Raw genomic sequence first — 26,895 nt, 5'->3', positions numbered from 1 at the left:
TGGACAGAACAAAGGATTGATTGGTTGACTGGTAGCACGGCCAAGTAAGCAGGCAGATCGGTTACTAATGGGCAGGACAGAGGGAAAGATTACATGGGCTGATTACATGTATTCAAATCAGCTATAATCAGGGGATATGAGAGCATTGCTTCACGTAGCTGAACTGTATTTCATCTGTTAGAGTTAAATATCATGAGACGATTCAGGTCACGATCGGATGAAAGTATAAGCGCAGTGCATGTGTCAGACTACACGACTCAAGACCGTAATGATATGCAAACGCAAAGCAGCCCGGTATCGAATAGTGATAATTACGATGCGCATATCTGACTGTGTTATATCTACACTTACAGAAAACAAAAGGGACTGCAGCCCGGAAAGTCTCGGGTTGGCTGCGCAATTGCGGCTTAAGGAATTTGGAGGGGCCTCGGTTGGCTCCTCGGGATGAGCAGCCAAAGCGCATATACGTTGTACATGAAGTAGAGTTTGGGGTAGATGTGAAGAGACGGTGGGTGGGCTGCTGGACAGTAAACGGGTCTTGTTATTTATTCGCCACTCGTCTCTTCTTGGAAAATGCTATTGGAACCCAAGGCTGGATGTGGTTCAAGTGTAAGAAGTAAGAAACTGGGTCTTCTTTTTTAGTAGTTGACAGCTGAGACGGGAGAGCTGAGGAAGTAGAAGGAGAGGGCTGTTATTGGAATATCTGCGTCATTGGAGCTTGGGGGAAGAGGAGAGGAGAGGAGAGTTTGGGGTATATACGAGGTAGATCCAACGCTGCAGATGCTATGCTATGCTGTTGATGGTACAGTACACGCAACGCCGGATTTAGATGCTACCTCGTCTTGTGATGGGCCCGAGGGGGGGCATTGGCCATCTAAATTCCTCGGCATCAGGTCTCGCCAGTATGGGACACAGAGAGGCTTGTTTTAGTACCTTGGCCATCTATCTAACCGTGTCTGCAAAACTGCCACTGAGACCGAGCCCATTGGCTTATAAGAGTGAAGCATGGCATGGATGGCAAAGTGCCGTGCTGTGAGAGGCGCCCGGCCGGCTGCGTTGTAGACAGTACATCTCGGCCGCTACCCCGCAGTCTCCCTTGGCTGGCAGACCGGCTTCTTTCAGGCATTACAGGCTATACAGCAGTGCCGTGCACATGCTTCGTTGCCCCCGCCTCTGGGTATCCGGTACAAGCTCCATCCGTCCACCCGAGGCCCAGACAGGCCGATAGGTGCCGAGCCCCCAGAAATCCGGCTGACGGGCCAAACGAAGAGTGTAAGAAAAGATACAAGCACAGACAGGCATGGGTGAATGGATGGATCTTGCTCGTTAGTCATTGGGGTCAAGGGGAGAGGGAGCTTTGACTTTATCTTCCTCTTATTGCTTTGGGCGGTGGCGAGGCTAATCTTTTTGCCGACCTTGCGCTGTGATTTGGCGACGAGGTGCGTCATAGCCTCCTCCTTGGTGGTTATACTTGGGATAGCGATAACCTTGCTCTGGAAAGCTATATCAGCCATCGTTCCGCTGTAGTTTTCTTCTCTTCTTGTTTCTCACTTTTGAGTATTTTCTTATTAGACATTAGTCTTTCTTCACTGTGTGCGAAATTGAAACACGAAGCCATAGCACTTTCAATTCTCCTGTAAGTGCGAGCAGAGCGCCTATCCATCCATATCCGGAAAGCTTACCGCGAACAACCGTCACTGACTGACACGTGAAAGTTCACCTCACCTCCTCTCTCATATCATTGCGGTTGTGGCGTCTGCCAATTGAAATCATCTGGCATCTATCTCTACAAAAACATCTTTTACCTTAAATCCTTATATCTGGACATTTCACTCCGATATATCGTACATGCCACAGCAGCCTTTCTGGCAAACCGTCTTCAATAACCTCCAATCCCGCAAACACTCTCCTCACAAAACCACCGGCACAATGGCATCCACAGAAGCTATCCTCCAGGGCGTCACCGTCCTCGGCAAGATTGACGAGTCTCACCGCAAGATCCTCACTCCTCCGGCTCTGGCCTTCCTTGCTCTCTTACATCGCTCCTTCAACGCCACCCGCAAGAATCTCCTTGAGCGCCGAAAGCTGCGCCAGGCTGAGCTGGATCGTGGTGTTCTTCCTGATTTCTTGCCCGAGACGAGGCACATTCGTGAGAATGCCACATGGAAGGGTGCGCCCCCTGCGCCTGGTCTGGTTGACCGACGCGTTGAGATCACTGGCCCAACGGATCGCAAGATGGTTGTGAATGCCTTGAACTCTGATGTATGGACGTACATGGCTGATTTTGAAGGTGAGTCTCGCGTGAAACCCGTCAGCCTGGGTTGCTTGGATAGCTAATACTGAGCAAACAAATAGACTCCAGTGCCCCTACATGGGACAATATGATCAATGGCCAAGTCAACCTGTACGACGCTGTCCGTCGCCAAGTTGACTTCAAGCAGGGCGCCAAGGAGTACAAGCTTCGTACTGATCGCAAGCTGCCTACTCTGATTGTCCGCCCCCGAGGCTGGCACCTCGAGGAGAAGCACTTCCTGGTTGACGGCGAGCCCATCTCCGGCAGTCTCTTTGATTTCGGCCTGTATTTCTTCCACAACGCTGTCGAGGCCCAGAAGAAGGGCTTCGGACCTTACTTCTACCTGCCCAAGATGGAGAGCCACCTCGAAGCTCGTCTGTGGAACGACGCCTTCAACTTGGCTCAGGACTACATCGCTATCCCTCGCGGCACCATCCGAGGAACCGTCTTGATCGAAACCATCCTCGCTGCGTTTGAGATGGACGAGATCATCTACGAGCTCCGAGACCACAGCTCCGGCCTCAACTGCGGCCGATGGGACTACATCTTTAGCACCATCAAGAAGTTCCGCAACAACGCAAACTTTGTCCTGCCGGACCGATCCGCCGTCACAATGACCGTCCCCTTCATGGACGCCTACGTCAAGCTCCTCATCCAGACCTGCCACAAGCGCGGCGTCCACGCCATGGGCGGCATGGCTGCCCAGATCCCCATCAAGGACGACAAGGAGGCCAACGACAAGGCCATGGAGAATGTCCGTGCCGACAAGCTGCGCGAGGCCCGAGCCGGCCACGACGGCACGTGGGTTGCTCACCCTGCTCTCGCTAGCATTGCGACCGAAATCTTCAACAAGCACATGCCTACCCCCAATCAGCTGTTTATCCGCCGGGAGGACGTCAAGATTGGCCAGAATGATTTGCTCAACATGAATGTTCCCGGAAGCGTTACTGAGGAGGGCATTAAGAAGAATCTGAACATTGGTCTGGGCTACATGGAGGCCTGGATCCGAGGAGTGGGCTGCGTTCCCATCAACTATCTGATGTAAGTCTTTCCAGTCGTAAAAGCTATTGTGGTCACATATGAACAACATCACTAATGAGTAATTCTACAAATCAGGGAGGATGCTGCCACCGCCGAAGTCTCTCGAAGCCAGCTGTGGCAATGGGTCAAGCACGGCGTCTCTACCGCCGAAGGCAAGCGTGTCGACAAGGCGTATGCCCTCAAGCTCCTGAATGAGTGTGCCGATGGTCTTGCCTCAAAGGCTCCTCAGGGCAACAAATTCCATCTTGCTGCACAGTACTTTGCCGGACAGGTCACTGGCGAAGACTATGCTGATTTCTTGACAACGTGAGTTTCCTTTTCAAGTATCCTTGGATTTTTAAGCAATTTTTTTTGGAACTAACAGATTCTTGCAAAACAGTCTTTTGTACGATGAGATTACAAAGCCTGGATCTCCCGCTCCGGCCTCAAAGCTGTAAATGCCAAGGAGTAGTAAAAAGTTTATGAGTGTAAAACTAAATGACGAGATGAAGGGGAAGAAAAGATTGTTTTATATCGATATCATTGGGCGAAATTGGATGAGGTTACCTATTCGTGGTACTTGTTGTTTCTCTGTATAACATGGAGTTTTATTGGAAAGTAGTATAGTAGCAACTATTCGTTAATTATCTTTTATGCATTGATAGCATTGATGATCCTTCTTCCCAAAGAAATTTTAAATTGTGCAGTCTGTAACCCTATGTAGTAGATATCAAAGTACAGTATTCGAGCAATGGTGTTTTCGACAAGACAAATTGCCCGACTTATTACGAGTACCATGGCCCTAATTTGATCTCATACATTGTCAGGGCAAATAGTTTGTCTAAATCACCAGAAGAAAAGGAAAAAAAAAAACCTCAGTCTAATTGCTCCGGAAGTAGTGAGATAGAGACGTGCAGCCCGTGTGCCCGATCCCCCATACCGACGGTCCCGAACCCGATGTCGGATGCCCGTAGGTATTCGGCGACCACCGGTCCGGCATATCAAGAAACTCGACGGCCCTAGGAAAAGAATTCAGACGAGATACGTGTACCCCATTATACTGAATGCTGGTCCAAACCATCCCACTTGAAGCTAGGAGTTCGTCAATGCGAAATCTAGATGGTTTGCTTGTAGCAACTATCAGTACGAGCAGTTCCCCGAAATACTAGCAACAACCGTTCGGCCAAGGCATCTTTTCTTCTTCTCCCGCGTCGTCCGGGCTGAGACGAGATACCTCATTTAATTCATGAAAGTGGAAAAGCCGCCGCGCCACAGCTATCGTTTGGCCTACATACAAGCCTCGGCTAGCATATTTCGCACCGCGTTAGTGGCTATCCCGTATTTTGTGGTTCTGTTCTAGAATCAGGTGAAGTAAAAAATGAGCGTTTGTTCGTATCGGCTGAAGCTCAGCTCAGCTCAGGCGGACTCCTTCGTATTGACTGGCCAGCTCTGCACCAACCGGTCGACCAAACAGCTGGATTCTCCAATTTCCGTCTCCCGAGTCAATTAGGCGGCACCAAGTGCAACCGACTTGAGATTCTGTCTTTTGGCCACGCGCTGGATGATTCATTTCTTGTCTTGTTTGGGTAAGCTAAGCAGCACCCAGCCGGTGAGGGGCTAACTAGATGCAGAGACTTCGCCCAGCTGAGAGGATCCACGAGGATTCAATAGCGCTGGAGATTCTTGGCTGTTCATCTGTCCTCCCGCCCCTTGTATGATTAATGGCTCAGCAGGTGAGTTCCATGAATCGACATGACATGCACAGCGTGAGTTTGGCTGTTCTGAGCCGAGAGTTGGGCGTGTCAAGCCAACCCACGATGGCATGGAAGGCTTCCCACCCACGGCGGCTTGTTTCCGGTGGAGGATGCTTGTACGCCATCCCGCTCATTCCCCGGCTCCCGGGTGTCGGCGCGCGTGCAGCTCATGCTAGTGCTGGTGACCCTGTTGCTCTAGGTGGAACTGTACCATCACGGAGCAATATCCACTAAGAGTGGTGTGAGTCGCAGTAGTTTCACCTGTAATAATGGAGATATAATACCTGTACTTGGTAGGCGTATCGGTTTGTCGTGCTTGGCACGGGACGAGAGCCTCCTGTGATCCAAAGGCCTTTCACTTGTGGTAGCTGCTCGGCTGTTCGGGACCTGGTCTTCACTTTAGTCTCTCTCTCGCCGTTGCCATATCACGTCCCTGTGTTTGGCAGCACTGCTTCGTGATCACATTCTTTGATGGAAATGCGACTACTGCAGGTCGTTCACACTAATGTTGTTCTAAAAAGGAGAGAGGGGCAAGTAACAGAGAGTATCTTTGATGAGCTTTCTCAAACAACAAGCCAGAGTTTGAGCTTGTACTTTCTATGTTGCTACCGCAAGCACCCTAGTCATTTCCATGCTTTAGCGGGTTGGCTAGTCGTGAAGAGCGAGGAGACAAGGGGAGAAAGGGGTGCATACTCGCACTACATACTAGTAATGGCAGTACAGTAGCAGCAGGTACCATACTCCGAAAATTACTATGTGTGGAACTGCGTGTCCCGTATCGCTTCGGCATTCCATGTGATTGACGGAAGAAGCCTGTATACGACAACGCGGGAAATGAGACCTGCTATCGCCCACTATCCTCTCCCTCACGTCACTTGGCTTAGACTTCCTAACAACTGAATCGCTGACATGGCTCTGTGACAGATGGAGCAAATCGTGGCGTTGGTAGCCTCAGATCTTCGCGTGGCATGGCACACACCCCTGTCATGAGGCTTTGGTATCCACGGGGTTCTAGCAAGCCCGCCAACAAGATTCTCGTATAGGGGCGTCAATACTTCGTGTTCTTAGCCTCGGTGTAAATTCTACTGCCCTACCATAATGAGAACAAGAGGCATCGTTGAGGCATCATTGGTGGCTCGATATCTGCCGGAGAGTGTCGGAATAGCATCAAAATATTACCAGTAGATACAGTAACCATTTTCGTACGCGCTCTGATAATGTGGCATCTATTACCGTTCTAGTAAATTGGTTTAGGCTCAGAGCTCTCCCATCAAAAGTATCTGCCATAGAAATTCCAAGATTGGACCTTGACCGAAGCCTTGAATTCGAGTGCTGGCATCTGGTGATCTCAATGTCACGATCTGTTCAAATTCAATCAGCTAGTTAGCTTGTATATAAGATCTTGAGAAAGTTCAATTCGCCATTCGTTAGGGCGCAATTGGCGAGAGTTCATGGTCAGCCTTACTGGTACCAGCTGGAAGTCTATCTGCCTTGACTGCAAAGACTATGTTCTTTACGATGTAGTAGTTTCAAATAGCTTGCTTTGGCGCCTAGCATACTTTTTCTGAACTTTGTTCCACACGTAAGAAAGCGCATTGGGGGGTATTCTGGCTCGTTGTCTCAATGACGTATTCGCATCTTAGCTGATAGTCCATGAGCAACAGACCAAGCCTGGCAACAGACGGGAACCGTAGACATTGGCTGAATTCAGATCTACCACTTTACTTGATGGGCTGGACACTGGCGAGGCGGGCCTTGCCTAGAGACCAATGAAGACGGTTTCGTGATGGCGCCAATCTCGTGGATTTCCGCAGGGAGCCCTAAGCAGCTTGACGTCAGCTTCGAAAAGGAAATACTCGATAAAGGCATAATAAGAAAGATTCCTACACCAAAGGGAAGCATGATATACCACGACGTTTCAAGTTTAGTTCACTGTTTAGCCCACTGCCGTGTGGAATCGATCGTGTTTGGCTGGTGAATGATTTCATGCAAAGGGACCAATTGCTGCAGCAGATCGGGTGAGATAAGGCTGGGATAAGGCTGGCTGCGGCTTCCCTCTTTCGCGCTGATCTTAACGGCGTCCACGCCAAAGGAGAATACAAAATAGAGTTATTCCGTACCTTCCCATCTAATCATCGGTTAGTTGGTATCTTATCTCTCCCCGCACGAAAAATTCACAAAGGCCTCTCCCTTTTCTTCCATCGCTAAAGATTGTCTCGTTTTCATACCACAGAGTTGGCCAGCCATGCCATATTACCGATATCACTGAGCGACAACATATTCACTAGTCTTTCGTTCAATCTGCCATACGCAAATCATGCCAAGAGTTGCTGTCGTCTTAACCAAAAACACGCCCTGGGCATTTCGATATCTGGTGGATCGTCGTCGTGGCGTCTGTTCCAACCCCAGATATACTAGAAACGCCATTCCACCTTGCACTTTGGCTTCTGACAGTGGCGCTGGTTTCCGAAGCCTCCCAACACTAACAGAGGGGTATAGGTGCCCAGGGCCCAGGATGCAGACGCCTCCGCACAGCAATAGCCCGTGACAGACAGGGGAGGAATCCTTCTGCAAATGCGCGTCTACAGTCCCTGGTTTAGCCCAATCAAAATGCATCAACATACCGAGCTGGTGCTGCGTCTTGGCATCACAGCAGCCATTCTATAACCCGTAAAGAGCCATCACTTCAATCAGGTGCCGCCCCCGGTTAGCTAAACATGACTGCTGACAAGGAAATCAGGAGCTAGTCGTATCGACCCCTGCATTCTCCCTTGCAACCGCAACAACCTTGTTTGACGCCACGCAGCATGGCTTTGATTTGCGCCACGATTAGGTCCCCGTCGACATCCGAATCTCCATTGCAGGCAGTGGCGGCTGGAAGGATCCAAAAACTCCCGCGGGACGCTGAGTAGCTTTCTCTATCTGCACGACGTTAGCTGCGTCTCTCCCGCTAGACTGCTGAGCGGCCAGACATGAGTTACTTGGCCACTGGTTCGAATCTCTGCCCCCCTTCTGCAATGTTCTCCAATGACAAATCGTTCACTACGAGGGATACTCATAATCGGCATGCGTGGTATTGTCAAGTTCCGACTGAGCCGAACTCCGAGAGGAATCCCCAGGCCATCACGCGGCAAAGCCCCTAAAAGTCATCCGTTTTCGCGCGGCTTATTATTAGCAGTTGGGAGGGATTCTTTCAGCTCCTTGGCGCTACTGTGGGCTCGCCTGCAGCTAGTGATGTTCCTTCATAGGCGTTAAACCTCCTTTGGGCCTAGGCACACGCCTACTCTTTGCCTCTTGGATGGCCAGTTTCAGTCGGGATGTACCGTGCTGTGAGTACAGAGAATGTACCCCAAGTATCGTCTACTGTGTGCAAATTCGCCTTGTTTTACAGTCTGGTTCTATATTCAAGATCTTGAGTTGAAATTGGCCTTGAATTTTCTTTGCCGCATATATGGACTGCCAATGCAGGCGCATTGATCATACAAGTTTCGGAACGCCAAACCTATGCCATCAAATGCACGGCCTCACAGAATTATGCTGCTTCGAAATACTGTTTCCTAGTGGAGAAGAAAGGACAAAATTGACCACATGTAGGTAGGGGAGATTGGCAATAGATTGGCAGCTTGGTAGCAGGACAGCCATTCATGTATCAAGCCGCTAATGCCAGGTTATGGCAATTTCCGCATGTTGCCTGTCAAGCGCCTTTAGGACCTCGAGGTAATAGTTCAAGGATTCATACATTTTCCACAGCTGGCAAGAGCAACCCGAACCACACTACTTCAAATTCATGGCTACCTTATTGCAAGATCTAGCCCCCTTCTGAATGAATGATTTCCGCTTTACTTACCGACCAGAAATGCTCTCAATTTCCGCATAGATGAAGGCGAGCGGCTGAATAGCATGCCCTATATCTCGAGACGTTTACTAATTTGACGTGCTAGAAGCTCTCATGAACCTCCTTAGCGCCAACCATGTCGTTCAACGGCGCAAGGACGTTGTGATAAACCTTGATCAAGTCAAAACGCGTGAAGATCAGAGGTACAGCGCACTAATCTACCCGCGAATTTTCGATGAGGCATTATGGTGTAGCAGCTCCATATAGGAGGCACTATATTGGAGGTGCCCACTGCAGGGGAACATACGCGGAGGTGGAGATGCAGTGGACTTGTAAGTGTTAGTGATTCATGAATAAGGTCTAAAGCACCAGCTAATAGAAATCCACAAGCCTTTCAGCAAAGTGGAATCTCGGCTTTGAGGATTGGCTTTAAAAAAAAAACTGCTCCTAGCCTTTGAAATGTCCTGAAGTATATTTCCATTACAACAAATGATCCTGCCGAGATGGCAGTAATAGAGCATATGAGTTCTGAACTACCGTTATGTTACTGTTTTAAGCACTACTGAAGATATTACTCTATACGGAGCGTGGAGTGCATCGATTTGCTCCTTGAACCACTGTCTCTACCTAGTCGCAAGTGCGGGTGCGTGGAGACGGTTGTCATATTCATACTGGGGCTGTCCATGGAGCAGATCATACCGGCCCCTGCTAATTGGGCGCATGGTCTCAATAGCTGAACCCGCTAATTCGGATGTCTGGCAGGGATGTCGAGTCTCTGGAGCACAGCAAAGGGAAAGGTTTTAAGAATACACGAACTTCAAACTCAGAAGGTGAGCGACCAAAAGAGGGGGACTGAAGATTAAAATTTTGAGTTTCTAGAGAGGCAGTCATACCGCCGCGCTCAGATAATCGAAGCCGATGATCGATATCACAGCCAGCAAAGCCATGACCATAGCGACATCCGGACGACTCCCTGCTCACCGCGCCAAGGGCGCGCTGCGTCCTCGGGCCCCCAAACGCTGGGTCGGCATGGCTGAGCTTATCCGGCGATGGCTGCGGCTGGCGCTGGGAAGCAAGCCGGGTTGCCACGGGTCCACAGGCCGGGGGAGTGGAGCTTTGGGAGGGGTGGATGGATTGTCAGCCCGTGCGCGCGCGCTCTCGCCAGCGTTACAGACTCGGCGCGGGCACCAGAATCATCTGTCAAGATCTGACCCTTCGCTTATCCCTCGACGTCTTTTGATACGTCGTAAGAAGAGGACGTAAGCATAGCCAAGCTAAGCTTTAAATCATACTCTGCGCGGACTACGAAGTACAGAATGCCGTTGCTGCTGGACTCTGGTATAGGAGGAAGATTTCCGGTAGACCCGGCAAAGAAGAAGGGAACTCGACAAGCGACATATGTTTGGATACTTGTACAATCAATACAATCGACACATGACGTGATGCTCGCTGCACCTAAGATCTCCTTGGAAAGAGGGAATGCTCTAAAGGTTTGTCCTAGCTACAGTAAGTACCGGGTATTGCTTGCATGTAGCAAGTGTCTTTTCACGCATCTTGGCCTTTGTTTTCGGAAGTGGCGGTGGTGGGGACTCTCGCTCGTGAGGCTCTACGAGTTTACCGTTCTACCATTTCAGTTTGTTATCTGTCGCTTTCATGTTGGCTGAATCGACGGTGAGGCGCTGGAACAAAGGAGAGAGGAGAGGTAGAGACAGCTCAGCTCAGCTCAATGATCCACCTCGCACCGCTTCTGATACAGAACGCATTCTACGAGTTCAGCGTTTACTATATACGGAACGGATGGGCCTTGCCAATACAGAACGCGCCGGTTATGTTTATACGCAAGAGAGAGAACACAGTCAACTACGAGCGAACGGTATGGCTCAGAAGAAACGGGGGCCGCTAAAAGTCACTGATGCAGAGCAAGACCACCTTGGCGGTATCTTTTCTAGATCCTAGCTTGGACTGTGGGGACCTGGCGGCGTCTGGCTTCGCTACTCGTACAATTTGCCAATAGGTACATACCTATTACTGCGGCTATATGAGTAGTAGGCAGCTAGCAGATGGATACTACTGCTTGAATCCGGAACATTATTGCCTTTGCGTGTTGATCCAGGAAGTTATCCGGTGTCGCATTAACAGCCAGCCAATGCGGCGCTCTAGATCTCAAGAGAATCGGAGCGGAGGGGGCGATGAAGGGACGGCATAAGGCGCAGCCATGTGACGGGAGTGGCAGCCTGCAGAAGTTATGGAGAGCTGTCATTCAAGAAGCGTCGCACAACAGGGGCCTCGGTCGATTGGGGTGCCAGGATGTGAACGAACGAGCTGACTACTACTACTCCGTTTTGTAAGAGTTAATGCAGGAGGCACTCGTACCCCGTTCCTGTGCAACTAGCTGACCCTTTTAGTGGAAGTAGTTCTACTCCTCCAGGTATCCGGCGTTTGTCATACAGAGCACGCTTTGCCGCCTCTCAGCTCAAGCTACTCCATCTTCTTATGGCCTGAAGAAGACAAGGTGTGGCTTCTTGCGATTAGAATTAACCTGAGATTTGCAAAGCTGCTAGAAACTCAAAGAGCATATCTAGCAGGTGAAATTGGGTTTGGGGGATGTTTTTGACTTTTCAGCACTTGACCAAGTACTCTATACATGGTCAAACATGTTCTTCGAGGAGCGGGCAAGCCGAATTCAGAGGACTAGATCTAGCTTCTGACCAATGAAGTGCGATTACTCTGTACTCAGCATGCAATATGGACAATCTCAGCAGCAGGCCACTAGCACCAGACTGACATTTTGGTGAGTTGCTACAAGTATGTCTAGCCCTCAGATGCCATCGCGCGATGCATCCACACTGCTCTCATACGCTACTAATAATGAGTTCAATACGGAGTGTGATGAGTAAGTTACGAGCACGGCAAATTTTATGTTACTATGTTGGCACTCGTACATTTTTCTTTCAAGTTTCAATTGTGGGCTCTCAAGTTCTAGGCCTCTTACTAATGGTGTTTAAAGTTCTCCAGACCGTCATCGGTTTAACACTGTCTGCTTCGATCGAGCAAGTAATGACACTCGCTTCCATCAGCGAGAGAGAGCAGCAGCGATAGAAGAGAAGAAGAAGTGAGAGTGTATCGAATGTATATGGGTAAAGGTCACCCGTCTCTGACACATGATGTAAAACGCAATGTAACTTTGCAACGCGGCTTGCAGATGCATGTGGCAGTACCTAACGAATGGAGGAAGACAATACTACGGGAGCAGATGCCAAGTTAATTAATTGTCTTGGGCGAAAGGCCAGGATCAGGGGACCCTGTTCTCCGTGCTCCAAACCGGGGGAGACGAAAGCGCAGATGCTCTAATACTGTACCCAGTAATCGGAGTGGTCTCGAGTAAGGTAGTACTGACGTTAGGCCGCTTAGACTATCCTACCGCAGAGGCTAACCTGCAAAGACTTGAATTTGCGTACCTCCTCAATGACCAAGGCAAGAGAAGATTGGAGTATCTTTTGCTACCGAGCCAGAGGCCCGCTCAAGGTAGGTATGGAGTGTCTTTGCCCTTTTCGCCGAATCAAAGAGGTGCTAGCCGAAGCAAATCTCATGGATTCGTCCTTGTCTCGCACATACGTGTACAACCTGCGTACTGGGGATTTTAGAGTAGCCATGCCGGCTCTTGCAATAAATCACGATCGACTAAGTAAGCATCAAGGGGGCGTCGGGACGGCTGCTCTGGATGCATGCTCACAAGGCTTGCAGGCACGGAGGCGCATCATGCATACTGGGTAGCATGTATGCAGGCTGGAGCAACTTCCCCTTGGCGCTGGGAGAATGAAAGGGGCGGAGGGGGAAAGCAGAGTGAGCTACTTGGTCTTAGTGGGAGATGGCTGTGAGGGTGGTGGTGGTAGTGTTAGTGGAAAAGAGGAGGAGTCCAGTACAGTACCTGCGGTGCTGGAAGCAGAGGCGTGTGGTTATACCGGCCAAGTACCGCGCATGTAAGTGCTGGGTTCTCCGTTGCGGTGCATGGAGCACTCGAGTCGACGTGCATGCCTGGTTGCGTGAGGGATTCCTAGATTGGATTGCTGGGATTGCGTTCTTGGGCCGCGGCCGCTGGAGACATGTCTTCTGTTTCAAGGGCATTTGTGGGCGTATCCGACGAGAGAAGACGCTCGCGGCATGTCTAAGATTTGATTAGCACGGCCGGAATACATGGCCCAGGCCACTGGGGTGCATTTCTCGGAAGGCTCGCAATGCGAACCGACTAAAGTATGTATGCGTGTCAGAGTGGGAATTTCCCTGAGCGGGCTCCACCGGCACGTCTTGGAGATGCAAAGGTCTAATCGACCGCAAGTATAGCCTACAAGCTGCCATCGCTGGCCGGATGCTGAGTCGCGCCGACTGAGCAAAGTATGGAATACGGGATGACAACGAGCACTAAGGCACTGACTAAGGGCAGAAAGCGAGCGCTTGCGGCTGAGAAGACGACGGTAGCGCAGAGTGCGAGGACGAGGCAGCATCCGGATGGGCAGGACGCAACGTGCTGAGAGCGCACATGTTGGCACGGCGTACATGCAGCGTCTCAGCCGGCGGCACGCAAAAGCTGCGTTGCGGCCATGGCGGACAAAGTATCGCGCTCAGTGCGAAGAGGCAGCGCCCGCCCGAAACATTCCAAGCACCCCCATCACGCTCCAGGGATCCGAGCTCGACGCCGTTTTTGTCTCTCCCACCCCCCGCGGGCAGCAAGCTCATGTACCAAGTATCTGGCGAGTACCAGCCCGCAGCTGCTGGCCGCGCATATGCTGGCATCGTCAAGGAGCGCTCCAAGCATGCATTTACGAGCAGCGGGTGGCTTTGCAGGGACGGTAACGGGACAGCTGCGTGCCAGCCCTGCGGTCAAGCCAAGCTGCGGCCCTGTGCCGACTGCAACGACGGAGCAGGCCGGGAAGGGCTTCTCGCTCAGTCCATGATCTGACCCTTCTGGCCATGGCACGCCCCTGCATCCATCTGGCGCTGGCGGCACTCCCCCGACGGCAGCTGTGCCAGCCAGCGTCTGGAAGGGCCAGGAGAGCGCTGAAGATCAGAGCAGACAAGAGATGATCCAGCTAGCTGCTAGACAGGATGGCTATCGGCTCAGCGCTGGGCTTCCGGATCCCTGGCCTGTTGCGTGCTCCACCACCTCTCCTCTTTTCTCCTGCTCTGGGTCTCCTAGGCTTCTGGGTCTGGGGCAGCCGGCCAGGCTATTGGCGAGAGCGTCCAAGGCTCCGCTTCAGCCCTCCAATCTAGCAGCGACTCGCGTTGCGTCCTGAAAGCGCTAGCCATACAGCTCTCGAACCCGAGTGACGGTAGTGCTACCTCGCACTCCCACATGCCCCGGCGGGCCCACGACCAGGATCGGGACATGACTGGGGGGTCTGTCTTTTCAGGTCCCGTCCAGCAAAGGCGAAGGAGAAACAGCGCGTGGCTCAGCAAGAGAGAAGGTCCCAGTCTTGGGACCCAACAGCCAGCTGGGGGTGGCCATCTAAAAATCCAGCCTTGGGACGCTAAAAAAGAGGCAGATGGGAAAAAACTGCTAAGCTTCTCAGCCGTCGTCTCTGTAGCGCGTATACTGTCTGGTCTGGCTGCTTCGATCCCATCCATATACTTGTGGGCAACCTGCGCCATACATATTCGCCCCAGAAGAACGCCAAAAACGACGCCGTCCGGAGCCACAGGCAAACCTTATTGAGTCTGCTGTATTGTTAACCGCTCTTATCCAACTGCGCTATCTGCTCAACCTTCCGTTCGCAGCTGTATCGTTTGAGAGGCCAAGGGAAACTTTGCAAAGACAAGTGAATAAAACCCGGCCGGCACCCCCATCCCTTTGCGCCTTCCGCATATTCCAGAGATACGCCGTCGTTCTTGTTGCGTCGTTGCCAGGACGTCGAGTGCGAAAACATCAAGAAATCGTGTAAATCTGGGCAAAACCGACTCGACAAAGCTAAGTTCGGATAGGCCGCCGCCATGGACGATACGTCTCATGACAACAACCCGCCACCAAGCTTTTCTTCACGACGACCTGCAGCTGGCGCTCTGCCTACCTTCTCTCTTCCTCCACCGCAGCCCGAAGTCTCCAGCATTGACGATCCATCCTCTCGGCCTCGTACCTTTTACAACCTCGGCAAGAGCCTCGACTTGAACCCTCCTGCGTCTGGAACAAGTGATGGGCTGAGCCCCAGCCTGTCGAGTGTGCACACGAGCAGTTCGCAAAGTTCACAAGCCCCCGCCAGCATGCAGCAGTATACATACAGCGGCCACGTCCACGGAAGCTGGCCGACTCCAAGCAACTCTGCGTATAGTGTCAGTTCAGGCTCGGCACAGCAACCTGCTCCTATGCAGCCTTCCGGTGGATCGTCCTATCCCGTCAATCCCGCCAACGGCACTCAGCCCCCTCTGGGAACAGCTCCCTATGGCGGGCGGTCATCATCGATGTATAACCAGCCCGGCTTGCCATATGGCAACCAGCGAAGTTCGCAGTCTCCGGCCACTGGGGGAGATGGCCTTTCAGCTCAACCATATGACCACCACTCGTTCCAGTCCTCTGGAGGTCAGGACGGCCACTCTGGGAATTTGATGGCTCCCCACGTCACACAGGCGCCGGGGACCTCCAACTCTTCCGCCCACGTTGACTCTTATACGCACAGCAGACCTTCCATTAGCGGGCCGAGCTACTCCTCCTCATCGGGCCCTCAGCATCCATCGAGCTTCCCCTACGCGACCCAACCCGCGCCATCGAGCCATTCACCCACCGGGGCGGCATCACTGCCCAGAGGCTTGGGATCCCTCTCAAGTCAGCAGCCTCTCCCGTCCATGGCACATCCCGGCTCCTACAGGTCCTATCAAACGTATCCACCGCTGTCAATGGGTGGGCCTGTCATGTCCAACATCCACCAGCCTGGCAGCCAGCTCTCGATGATTCCCGGCAGCATGGTTCCCGCGGGATACGGAACTTCTACCATGATGTATTCGCATCCGCCGCCGCAGCCTCAGTCAGAGCGTCCGTTCAAGTGCGACCAGTGTGTGCAATCTTTCAGTCGAAATCATGATCTGAAGCGTCACAAGAGGATCCATCTTGCCGTCAAGCCATTCCCATGCAATTTCTGCAGTAAGAGCTTTTCACGGAAGGATGCTCTCAAGGTACGCACATGTGTCTACCATGTTAACTTGGCTATTAAGAAGTTACTAACATGCATGATAGCGTCACAGATTAGTCAAAGGTTGCGAGAACAAGAGCCACGAGAACCAAGTGGCGGCTGAGAATGGAGGTAGCCGCGGTGGGGAGATTGATGACGACGCCAGGAGAAACTAGGTAGTCGCGCATACAGAATGGGAATCGGTATTGGTGTTAAGATAAGGACTGGGACTGGATTTGGAATTTCGGGCTGGGATTGGGACTGGAACTGGGACTGGATTCTACTACTTCTTGCCATACTGGAAATCACGGTTTATGGGCATAGGATACGGGTTATATGGTATACGGTTCTCTTTGGTGTTTTTGGTTTTTTCTTTTTTGTTTTCCGCCGTTAGAAGGCAGGATGGTATGGAATGGGAGGGAATGGGATCACAGCCTACGGGCGAAAAGGAGGCTTCTCTTTCAGAGCCATTGATAAGGAACTGTTTATTGGCTTTGATGCTTTTATGGATATTCATGTAATAGGTGGCTGCGTTGCGGAGATACTGAAGATTGTAGTAGTAGTAGTATATAGTAGCAGCCAAAAACCTTTAATTCGCAACAACAAGGATCTCGGCACTTGTGTATGCTCCGTAAAGTAGATACGACTGACTTTCCCCAGGCAAAGGGCAGGGAAGGGCGCAGTAGAGCGGCAGAGTAGAGCTGAGAGCGAACACTGGCGCTTCGGAAGCGAAATGAATCAATAATAGTACGAGAGAAAGTATCAACGATTTGACTAACGAAGGCTCTTTGGTGTCATCTTCGGATATTTGGTTTTCTGACCAAGATGAAGTAATTCTCGGGACCAAGACAACATTTTCCTTTCTTCCTATACGCAGGTAAGACACCATAAGCTTGGGATTAAAGATCAATTGACTTCATGTTTTTACTCTGACCGGGCGCTACACTAAAGCAAGCCCACGGCAGAGGCGGTAACGCGGCTGAAAGGAGGAGAGGAGGGGGCTGAAAAAAAAAAGGGAAGGGAGGCGCGAGCAGGGGGAGGGGAGTGAGTGGCGCCTCCAGATTTTTGCCTCTTTTTCTGCATTTGTTCTGTTTTTGGGGGGGTGTTTAGAGAAGGCTGGTATTGTGGGATTGAGGTTTTTGGAAAGAATAGGGGGTGGGATGTGTTTTTTCTTTTCGCTTTTTTGGGGGGGAGGTGTGACATAAGACAGGCAAGGATGGGGATGGGCTGTTCTTTGTGTGTTTTTGTGCAGGTTTTACGGTTGAGATTGGGCTCTGGGAGCTTGAAGATTATCAATTGGTGGATTGTATTGAATACTCTGCACAATGAATTGTCTACTATAAGAAGAGAAGATATCGAAGAGACTACACGCCCACAGAGAGAGACAGAGGGAGAGAAGTGGTTGGTAACAAGATGAGGGGTTTAGTAGTAACTGTTCCTTTCGTGTAAATGGTGCAGTCAGTCCATCTTATGGTAGGTACTCGTATACACTAATAAAGTACACGCTACGACATTCCTCACAAGCAGGACGAAGAGGAGACTTGAGACATGCATTTGCATTGCACAGGCAAGGTAAGCGGTAGGTAGTGCTACCCATGAAAGCACCCTGTAGATTAAAAGGTGAACAGAGAAAAACGTGCTCTACGCTTGTGCTACTTGTACGTATATGGGAGCGAGACGGACTAGGATCTATTTACCGATCTGTATGGTTTCAAGCCATGAGAGAGAAAGAGAGACTAGGATCTATTTACTGATTTTGATTTCGAATTACTTGTATGAGAGACAAAGAGAGAGAGAGTTAGCTCAGGTTTAATCACATTGCATGTGTCATGAGTGCATACGTTCCTTGCTCTTTGCGATATAGTCTGCTGCGGCTGAGAGCGGGATATACAGGTACCCTTGAATGGATCCTAGTGAACATGTCAAAGATTACGGGGGCTGCGTGGACAGTTTGGTACTAGTTTTGGGCGATCCCGTGTGTGCTGATAATGCGGAATACGTACAAGTATCTGGTCATCTATCCAATCACCATTTATTGAATATTGTCCATTGGGTTAGTAGAAGCAATTAGGAGTAGTAGATGCAGTGTACGGTGGCTGGATCCGAATAAGGGCAAGGCACATGGCAAGGTGACTAGCGAGTCTCAATCAGCCTCACGATAGTGCCCTATTTACATGTATCTACCTAGTAGCTGATTTCCCTCCTTTTACTTTACCTGGTAATTGACTCAGTCAACCCTACTACAACTTCCGTATCAAGCAAAAAAACGAAGAATAAAAACCACTTGCAAGGCTACGTCTCGGCTTATGGCCTTGATCTCAACAGGGTATAGCATCAAAGAAGAGGAAGAAGCTGAGTTTTTACATTTACATACATGGCTCCGAGTTGTGCTGCCACACGGCGGACGTTGTGGGAGGCCAAATTAGTCGAGGAGTGCGTCTTGTGTGGGTGTGCCAGCTTGGATATTGGTTTACTGTGCTTCCCAGATTGATAGGAAAGGAGAAAATGTAAAGAAATAGATACAGAAAAAGAAAACGTACATATATATCTATCCTATTATATATATTCTTTGTACATGCTGTGTTTTACACGTCCCTTCTATGATTCTGCTTCCACAGAAGCCGCGCAGACACGTACTCTGCTGTAGACACATCCACCACTTAGACCGCAACAAAGCCATGTGCCATTCAAATCAAATCAAGACTTTTACCGGGACTTGATTTACAAGGATCAAAATACGCCTCATCAATGACATGCTCGTTTTTAGACTCGCCTACTTCTCGCATATCCTTTTCCCAGCCCAGCCCAGCCCAGCCCAGCCCCTCATAGTATACGTCCCTCGCGCAAATACGTAACACCACATGAGATCCAGATGCACACGCCCCCATTCCCAGCTTCTACAAAAGAACGAGTACTGCTACTATTAGTACTACTACTGCTGCTGCTACTATTATCTACACTAGTATACAGTAAAATGAGCACAGCCGCTTCGCTAAAATCGCCTTCTTGTCTTCCCCCCTTTTTTTCGTGTTGCCTTGACGCCGCCACCTCCTTTGCGGCTGGGATCTATCAGCCCCTCGCTACAAGGCCAAAGAGTCATAACGTAAAGCATATTTAAAATTAGAAATAACAAGCATTTGTCTAAAACTCAATTGAATGTCAAAGTGATGTATATTAGATGTTTAGGGGGGTCAAATGGAAACGAACAGTACTACAGGCATCCCGCAGATCGGCAAACGTCGACGGGATACAGGTAGGCTACAACAAAAGCAGAAGCGGCAAAGTTCAAGGTTCGGGTCGATACGCGCGCCGCGGATGGCTGCATAAATGGCTGCATAATTTTTGTGGCGACTGTGGCTATAGACGTGTGTGACCTACTGACTTGAGGCTTTTTTTGTCAATGCGTAGCTGGTTAGGTTGTACGGCTTTGCCCTATTCAGACCAGAAGAACAAAGTCACAAAGATACATGTAGTAGGATTGACAATGGTGGCCTTTGTTTTCTTTCTTCGATGGGTGATGGTGTATAGACTACATGTAGATAGTAAAGTCATCTGACGGCAAGCTGTGACACAGATATTGGCCCGTCTTGGACGCTCACATGTAGAGATTCGATGGTTATGGACGAAGATGCTTAGACTCCAAGCATATCCAGTGCATCTTTATCAAAGATCAATTATTACACGACGCCAGGGGCACGGATATTGAACATTGGATAGCCAACTCCATTGCATTTGTTAGACGAGAGGGAGGTTCAAAAAGATACGTATACCGGAAGTAAGTACTACGAATTTCCAAAAAGCGATACTACGTCAGACTTTTGCCTTCTACGTCGTCGTAGGCATTGCTTGCTCAGGACTCTCATGAGTTTTATACTTCTAGCCCAATTTTCAAATGTTCGGCAAAACTAACTTATACGAATCGGATACAGGCATCAAAGACGACTGAGAGACCATGATATTCTTTGATGAGTTAAATTGTGGTATATACGAGATGTGGGATATTTCATCGTAGTGCAAGTTTCTCTCTAACCTACTACGAGGTATATCCAAAGTCCATGATCAGTAGATTGACGAAAACGTCAGAATGAACTATAATCCTCCACTACAAGATATGCTTCTATAAACGGCGCTCATCAATTGCCAAAAATAATATCTATTTCGTAATTATGCAAAAACTCAATTATCACGCTTCTCTGCGCTTAAATGTCATGTTCACCTCGCCAAAAGTCATGATAAATGCGTCGACTCCCTTCTCAAAGGTGGCGCCATCCTCTCCGGGAGCAAAGTCAAAGTCAAACGTCCAAACGAGCCTCGCAATCACCTGGCGAATGTCCATCAAGGCCATGCGCTTTGCTATGCAGCCATAAGGGCCTAATAAATAAGACAGATTAGCGATGAAACGGGCCGGTTTTTTGATCGCGGGTGCGTTACATACCAGTTGAGAATGGAGCAAACGCATCTTTGACTTTAATCATGTCTGGGAATTGATACCAGCGCTCGGGAATGAATGAGTTGGCATCTGTGTATACATCTTCGTCTATTGCAAACGAACGTTTGTCATTAGTAAATCGCTATAAAACACAAAGTTGGTCTAAAGCTTGCTCTCTTTCCCAAAAGACTTACTTCTACCGATCGCATACTGTGGGGATATGACAGACATGCTCCCCGGGATGTAAACGTCATCAATCATAATGCCCTCACTTGGTGTTTGACGATATACCGTTGTTGGCACAGGGGGGTAGAGCCGGAGTGACTCATTAATCACCGCATTTAGATGTTCGAGACGCGCCATCTCATCTTGAGTCGCTATAATTTGTGAGTCGCGGACAAATGGCGCCAGTTCCTGTCGTAGCTTCGTAATATGCTGTGGATGCTTTGCAAGCAGGCGTGTGATGGAGGTCAAGCTCGCGGCCGTTGTATGACTAGCATTCCGTCAGTAAGGTTCTTTGTATTGAAACCAGCCCAAATTCGCGTCATCTCAACTCACCTCCCTGCAGTGATTACAAGCTGCGAGTCTCCAGTCAGTAAATCTGCCTCTTCAGTGGTGGGCTCCCTTCCTTCCAGTGGCTTCAGGAGTGCAGACATGATGTCGGGAACATCCGGTTCGTGCTTCATCCGAGCTTGGTATCTATCTCTGCAAAAGTCGACAAACTCGAACCAATCCTTTGACAATGCGGGGATGCTCATTCCAAGCACTAGGAGCCATACCGGAAGATGGAGCCCAAGAGGCACAAATCCAGCTTCCAGCATTTCGATGGCCCGATGGTTGTGAGAAGTCTCGAGCATGTCGAACGGCTTGCCAAAAGCGAGATCGCCCATGACATCGAAGCTATAAAAGTGAAACCACTTGGCCATATTCATCGGCTGGCCAACAGAAGCAGCAATCTTGTCAAACAGCATATCACGATATTTTCGCATCCGTTGCTCATACCCCTTCAATGCCTGATCGCCAAACGCTTGGCTCCACACACGGCGGCGGCGGTCATGTTGAGCCTTGTCACGAAAGATGTGGAGCGATGTCATGGGCAGCGTCATATCGTAGTGAGGATCTTTCCTGCATTTCGAGTTGAGCCCGTGAAAGGCATTGACGGCTTTTGGGTCGCGCACCGACAGCTCGGATGGGCCAATGCGGACATATGGGCCGTATTTATCGTGAAGCGCAGCAACTTGTTTCCATCCATCGAGACCCCGGAAGCGATATATCAGCCAAAGAGTTGAAATGCGGGCGAATACAGGTCCTGGGAACTTGTTGAGTGGGTGGAAGAAGAGCCGGTATGTGACGAGGCTGGAGTAGAGGCCGAGAAAGAAGCATCCATGGCCTTTTGCTGACAGAATAATGGCTGATAGCCAGTCTGTACCGGGCGTGCTATTGAATATAGGCGACCAGTTGAGCATGAACACCGCTGAAAAAGAGGCTGTCGCGGCCAAAACATAGCGGAGGGCATGCCGATGATGTTCGCCTCGATTCAGGTACAACAAGTGAGTCGCAACGCCACCCAGGGCCGCCACAACGTTCATATAAGGCGCCGGCATTGCGCAAACCCTTGTATAGCTTGGCAATGAATGAGGAACGAAGCCCAGATCTTTGGCGTCTGCTCCAAGATTTTAAGTCTGGCTAGTAGTCAGTGGTGTTCTATTGGTTGCACGTGCTCCTGTCTCGCCCTGCAGAAGGATTGAACACACGTCACGCCGCTATTTGCTTCACACCAGCAGAGGCCGGATTCGACGTCGATGAAGCAAATGCCGTGCCCCTTGACATTGTTTGTTTCTTCATTGTGTCCAATAGTGTATCAAGCAGAGTGTCTCAAGTGGTTGTTGAACCTTATTCGTATGGGTGATAGAGCAGACTCCCGGTGGGGTGGCACCGTATTACACGCATTCTCCGGTCGGAGATACCAGAGGGTCGGGCTTATCAAGTGTGTGTAGGGACTATCGTTTCGAAGACCATTGCGAGATGGGTAGCAATTCTCGACGGTTTGATGGATCAAGTGTAGCACAACCTACAATTGGTACATCGAGGACGCTAAACTGAGAACTACATGAATGCGCCCTGAACCGCTGCACATCTCCACATGCGGCAACTGCACTGCCTGCCGATAACCGCATCCTTCGAAAATAGAGGGACAAGGACGAAATGCAGCCGTCAAAATGCGGCTCTGCGGCACATACTGCAGGTGTAACAACAACGGCTATACATTGATGTTGCTCCAATGTGATCGTCAAGCTCGCCTGCTCACGTGACTGTCGCCAGGCTGCAAACAAGAGTTGCATTCATGGCGCAAATGCATGGCATGCTGCGCAGAATTAGGCAGCAACTTTCATTTTTCTCAGAATTTACTATCGAGTTAGATCAGCCTTATGCATTCTTATCAGGTTATTTCTCCGAGTGTATTTGTCTAACCTAAAAATGTGGCTGTCGGAAAGGATCCTCTCCCTATTGGGCCACGACGCTAGAGTCGCTCGTCTTTTGCCAAGCAGCGAGAGCATCGTGGTGTTGAGCTTTAGAGCACTTCAGCTGCGAAGAATCGCTGAGCTACAAGATGATTTGCTTCGGATCTCTGCAGTAATGGGAGATAAAAATGATACAACTGAAGAAGATAGAAGAACCATCGATGAAGCTTTATCAGCCTATGGTAATTAAAATGCTCTGTTTTCCTCACCTGCATCGGCTTACCCATCTATATTGCTATCCAGCCCAAGCCATACGAAACTATGAGACTCTTTCCGATAATGCAGCCCCTACCGTTCCACACAGCGCTACTTTTATCGGCTCACTGCAGGCACTGAATGTGACCTCATCTTCCAATAGCCACTTTGCATCAATACTCCCTCCCTCGTTTGAACGTGAGAGAGAATTCCACCATTACCGGGAGGGTATATTCCGTGCCCTGGGCAGCATGGCGGATATGAATGTGAGGAACGGCGTCATAGACGAGGCAATAGGGCCCGTTGGCTTCCGCGAAATCGACCAAGCAGGGCGCATCCATCGAGCGAAGAGGAAAGCCTTTACGACACGCTTGGTCTTTGCGCTACTTGGGGGGATCTCGCTGATTGGCCCCATCCTCATCATGACGCTTCATGCGTCGACCACCACAAGCCTCATCACGGTATCGGTTGCGACCTTCATCTTTGCTCTGGTCATGGCCCTGTTTGCGACAGACGTGGGTGGCAAGGACGTATTGGCTGCCACGGCTGCCTATGCGGCGGTGCTTGTGGTGTTTATCGGGACGAGCACGTCTTCCAATGCTAGCTGAGCAAGGAGTCTGTTTATAGACTACGGGATGGTATCAAGAAAGTGGAGGAGAAGATGAAGTAATGATCTATGCCCCTAGACAAATCTCGATACAGCCCCTTGGCATCGTATTCCAGGCTAGTAACCAATCGGCTCATGTAAAGTATTGATACAAGGAGCTGAGAGTAAATTGGCCAGCCTCATCGCCGAGGCTCAAACAAGCGCATATGGTGCAGCACCAACACGCGTATTCCGAAAACAGAACACGCCCCAGCGCAAGTACTGCAGGTACCTCCCCCCTCAGCCGCAAGTACCGCTACCTCAACTGCAACCTTGAGCTAGAGCTTGGACCCCATACCAATCCCCACCCAGCCAAAACATTGGTAGCTCTACCAAAATTGGATCTGCGTCCATTTGCGCACGATAAACCCAAGAGGGAGAGAAGCGAAAAATCGCCAGGGAAACCATGAGTTGCGCCAAGGTCAAGAACCGCTACCGGTCGATCGGTTCCGTTGAGCGAGTTTTTAGTCATGAAACAGACCATTGAGAAGGCCTGTTTCCACGAGGGCGAATACTGGGTCAAGTGGAATACTGGGGTTCATTATCAAACATGCTCGATAGGGCAGTTCATGAATAAATACTTGAAGAGAGCTCATGCTTTTACATCAATTTCATCCATCTACAAATATTCAAGACAAATATTATACAAGGTATCTCGAGCTGCGGCTTAAAGAAATTCACCCAGCTATATTTCTTCCGCTGTCTTGGTCCTGGCCCTTGGCTTCTCCCCCATCTCCACCGGTTTTTCTCAGAAAATCGTGCTTTAAATAGTCCTTAGCACGAGCACCAACAAGCGGGTCTCCAGCTAGCGGGCGTTCACTCATTCTTCGATACATAAAGGCGGAGTGGCAGCTTTGCTTTTCGTTGATATCCCAAAGTTTCCGTCACACTCTCTTCGAGGTCTCACAAAATCAGTCGTTGAGCAAACCGGTTTGCTTATATAACACGTGTACGGAGTACACAAACAGAACGGGCGTTTCCCTTTTCTAGACTTTGCTTGGAAAGAACTTTGTCCTCTTTTTTCGCTTTATACCCGCCTTCTCCTCTTTCTAGAAGGTCGCAATCCCACCACAAGAAGCAACACATTTTTCCAACAAGCAAAACAAGACATCATGAATGACATGAGCGGCATGGACGGCTCATCGAGCTCCAACTCCAGCAGCTCCTCCATGGGCATGGGCATGGCCATGACCTTTCAAACCGATATTCGAACCGCCCTCTTCTCCACCGCCTGGACGCCCCAGACCGCGGGCACCTACGCGGGCACCTGCATCTTCCTCATCGCCCTGACAGTCATTCTGCGCCTGATCGTGGCCTACAAGACCTACCAGGAACGCGTCTGGGCTGATCGAAACGCCCAGCGACGCTTCATCGTCGTCAACGGCAAGGAGCCCATGTCGGAGCGCCTGTCAAGAGATCCAGACGCGAAGCAGATGACCATGATGCTCTCGGAGAACGGCGTCGAGGAGAAGGTCCTGGTGGTGGAGAAGAAGCACCATGCGGTTGCTCCTTGGCGATTCAGCGTTGATCCGCCCAGAGCGGCTTTGGATACAGTTATTGTTGGCATTGGATATCTCCTGTGAGTTTTCTCTTTTTACATACATACACATTACACTGAGACTGACTTTTGTTTTAGCATGTTAGCTGTCATGACCTTCAATGTCGGTTACTTCATGTCCGTCCTAGGCGGCACATTCCTGGGGAGTCTCCTTCTCGGCCGTTTCGGCGGTATCCCTGGCCATTAAGGGTCGCAAAGTCAAAATCACACATCACATCGCATTATGAAGACTTTGTACGATGGCTTTTACTCTTAATTTCTGTACGACGATCACGACATCAGCATTACAATGGCGGTTATGGCTTCTTTTTTTTTTTTTTCTTAAAACATCTGTGGATATTACGGATGGGCGTTACGGTGTTTCCTGGCTATTGGGCCAAGGAGGATTACATTCAGGGGACGGGGAGAACAGGAGGATGGGATACCAAAAATATCGAGCTGCATGAGAAGGGCAGTGGATATGGATTAATTCATCAATGAGGCCTATACAAAAGAAAACAGAAGATATTGAAATATTTCTTAATATCCGCTGACAATGGCTTCATTTCACAAACATTTTTTCAGCACATTCCAACTGCGGTCGCTTTTCTATCAAAATGGTGCATGTCACTTAAAAGTACCCCGAGTATCCGGTACTTCCGCCCCGTACCTCGCGCGCAAGCTGATTAAAAACCTTCTCAAACTTGCTCAACAATCGTTTGTTGCCGAAAGCGGTAAAGCCCTTCTTTTCTTTTTCAAATGGAGAAGAGTCACGTGATGGTTCACCGGAATGCTGGGTCTCTGATGCTTATGTCAGTATGTCACACCGGTAGATAAAACGAGACTTTAAAGTCGTTTATGTTCAAATCATTTAAAGTGATGGGCTGAGTTGGCAAGATGGGGTGCTTCTTTCTTAACACGAGTATGTAATGTCCGCAAGAATTCATGTTAGTAGAAAGAGATTACCTCTGAACATGTTCTAGGACTATTGCAGTTCATAATCTGTATCTTTGTAGCATACAGTATCCTCGACACAACTCGCCAACGAGAGCAACTCAACAACCAGCAACAGTTGTTCAAAAACCGCTCGATTAACATTCAAGCAAATTACTTTCAAGCAGAATAAGCATCTGGAAACTCACTGCATTAACTATCCACGCCTCAGTTCTCTTCCTTACAGCTTTGTTAGCCGTGTACTCCGTATGAAAATTAACTAAGCACCAAATCTCAAAACCAACACAACTCACCTCAGAGACTTCGAACCCCACCCCTCAGTCTCGCACAAAGACTTACATCCAACACCAAGATCTAACCAACAACACAATCTTTCCTCCAAGAAGAAGAAGAAGAAAACGTCTGAGAATCATGACCTCCCGCCCAAGTTTCCATAATCGCCCCATCACCAGAATCGTCCAAAACGCAACAAAAAACATAAAGTTTCATTATGAACAAAAAACAGAAAAAAAAATAAAGGAAATAAATATCCCAATACGCACTCCTTTTCCCCAAC

At 49.8% G+C, this 26,895-nt stretch overlaps 6 protein-coding genes across 6 annotated transcripts; 5 read left to right on the top strand and 1 right to left on the bottom strand.

Annotated features, from left to right (window-relative positions):
- Positions 1-1,848: 1,848 nt before the first annotated feature.
- On the top strand, positions 1,849-3,771 carry TGAM01_v202428 (malate synthase, glyoxysomal; the record flags this gene model as incomplete). Its single annotated transcript, XM_018804874.2, has 4 exons — positions 1,849-2,290; positions 2,356-3,334; positions 3,410-3,640; positions 3,714-3,771. The coding sequence occupies 4 exons, from the start codon at positions 1,849-1,851 to the stop codon at positions 3,769-3,771; spliced, it is 1,710 nt and encodes a 569-aa protein (XP_018661865.2).
- Positions 3,772-13,439: 9,668 nt separating this feature from the next.
- TGAM01_v202427 (hypothetical protein) lies at positions 13,440-13,859 on the top strand (the record flags this gene model as incomplete). The annotated part of the gene is made up of 1 exon (XM_018804875.1): positions 13,440-13,859. One exon carries the CDS (start codon positions 13,440-13,442, stop codon positions 13,857-13,859), a length of 420 nt encoding a protein of 139 aa, XP_018661866.1.
- A 1,028-nt stretch (positions 13,860-14,887) lies between these two features.
- Positions 14,888-16,232, top strand: TGAM01_v202426 (hypothetical protein; the record flags this gene model as incomplete). Its single annotated transcript, XM_024548997.1, has 2 exons — positions 14,888-15,853; positions 16,122-16,232. 2 exons carry the CDS (start codon positions 14,888-14,890, stop codon positions 16,230-16,232), a joined length of 1,077 nt encoding a protein of 358 aa, XP_024406236.1.
- Positions 16,233-20,239: 4,007 nt separating this feature from the next.
- TGAM01_v202425 (hypothetical protein) lies at positions 20,240-22,089 on the bottom strand (the record flags this gene model as incomplete). Its single annotated transcript, XM_018804877.1, has 4 exons — positions 20,240-20,427; positions 20,492-20,593; positions 20,680-20,978; positions 21,044-22,089. The coding sequence occupies 4 exons, from the start codon at positions 22,087-22,089 to the stop codon at positions 20,240-20,242; spliced, it is 1,635 nt and encodes a 544-aa protein (XP_018661868.1).
- An 874-nt stretch (positions 22,090-22,963) lies between these two features.
- Positions 22,964-23,810, top strand: TGAM01_v202424 (hypothetical protein; the record flags this gene model as incomplete). Its single annotated transcript, XM_018804878.1, has 2 exons — positions 22,964-23,189; positions 23,251-23,810. 2 exons carry the CDS (start codon positions 22,964-22,966, stop codon positions 23,808-23,810), a joined length of 786 nt encoding a protein of 261 aa, XP_018661869.1.
- A 1,150-nt stretch (positions 23,811-24,960) lies between these two features.
- TGAM01_v202423 (hypothetical protein) lies at positions 24,961-25,593 on the top strand (the record flags this gene model as incomplete). Its single annotated transcript, XM_018804879.1, has 2 exons — positions 24,961-25,427; positions 25,485-25,593. 2 exons carry the CDS (start codon positions 24,961-24,963, stop codon positions 25,591-25,593), a joined length of 576 nt encoding a protein of 191 aa, XP_018661870.1.
- Positions 25,594-26,895: the final 1,302 nt, after the last annotated feature.

Source organism: Trichoderma gamsii (genome assembly GCF_001481775.2).
Source record: "Trichoderma gamsii strain T6085 chromosome Unknown Scaffold_6.2, whole genome shotgun sequence".
NCBI lineage: Eukaryota > Fungi > Ascomycota > Sordariomycetes > Hypocreales > Hypocreaceae > Trichoderma > Trichoderma gamsii.
The sequence above is the reverse complement of the archived record's forward strand: the minus strand, read 5'-3'. Positions and strand labels throughout refer to the sequence as shown.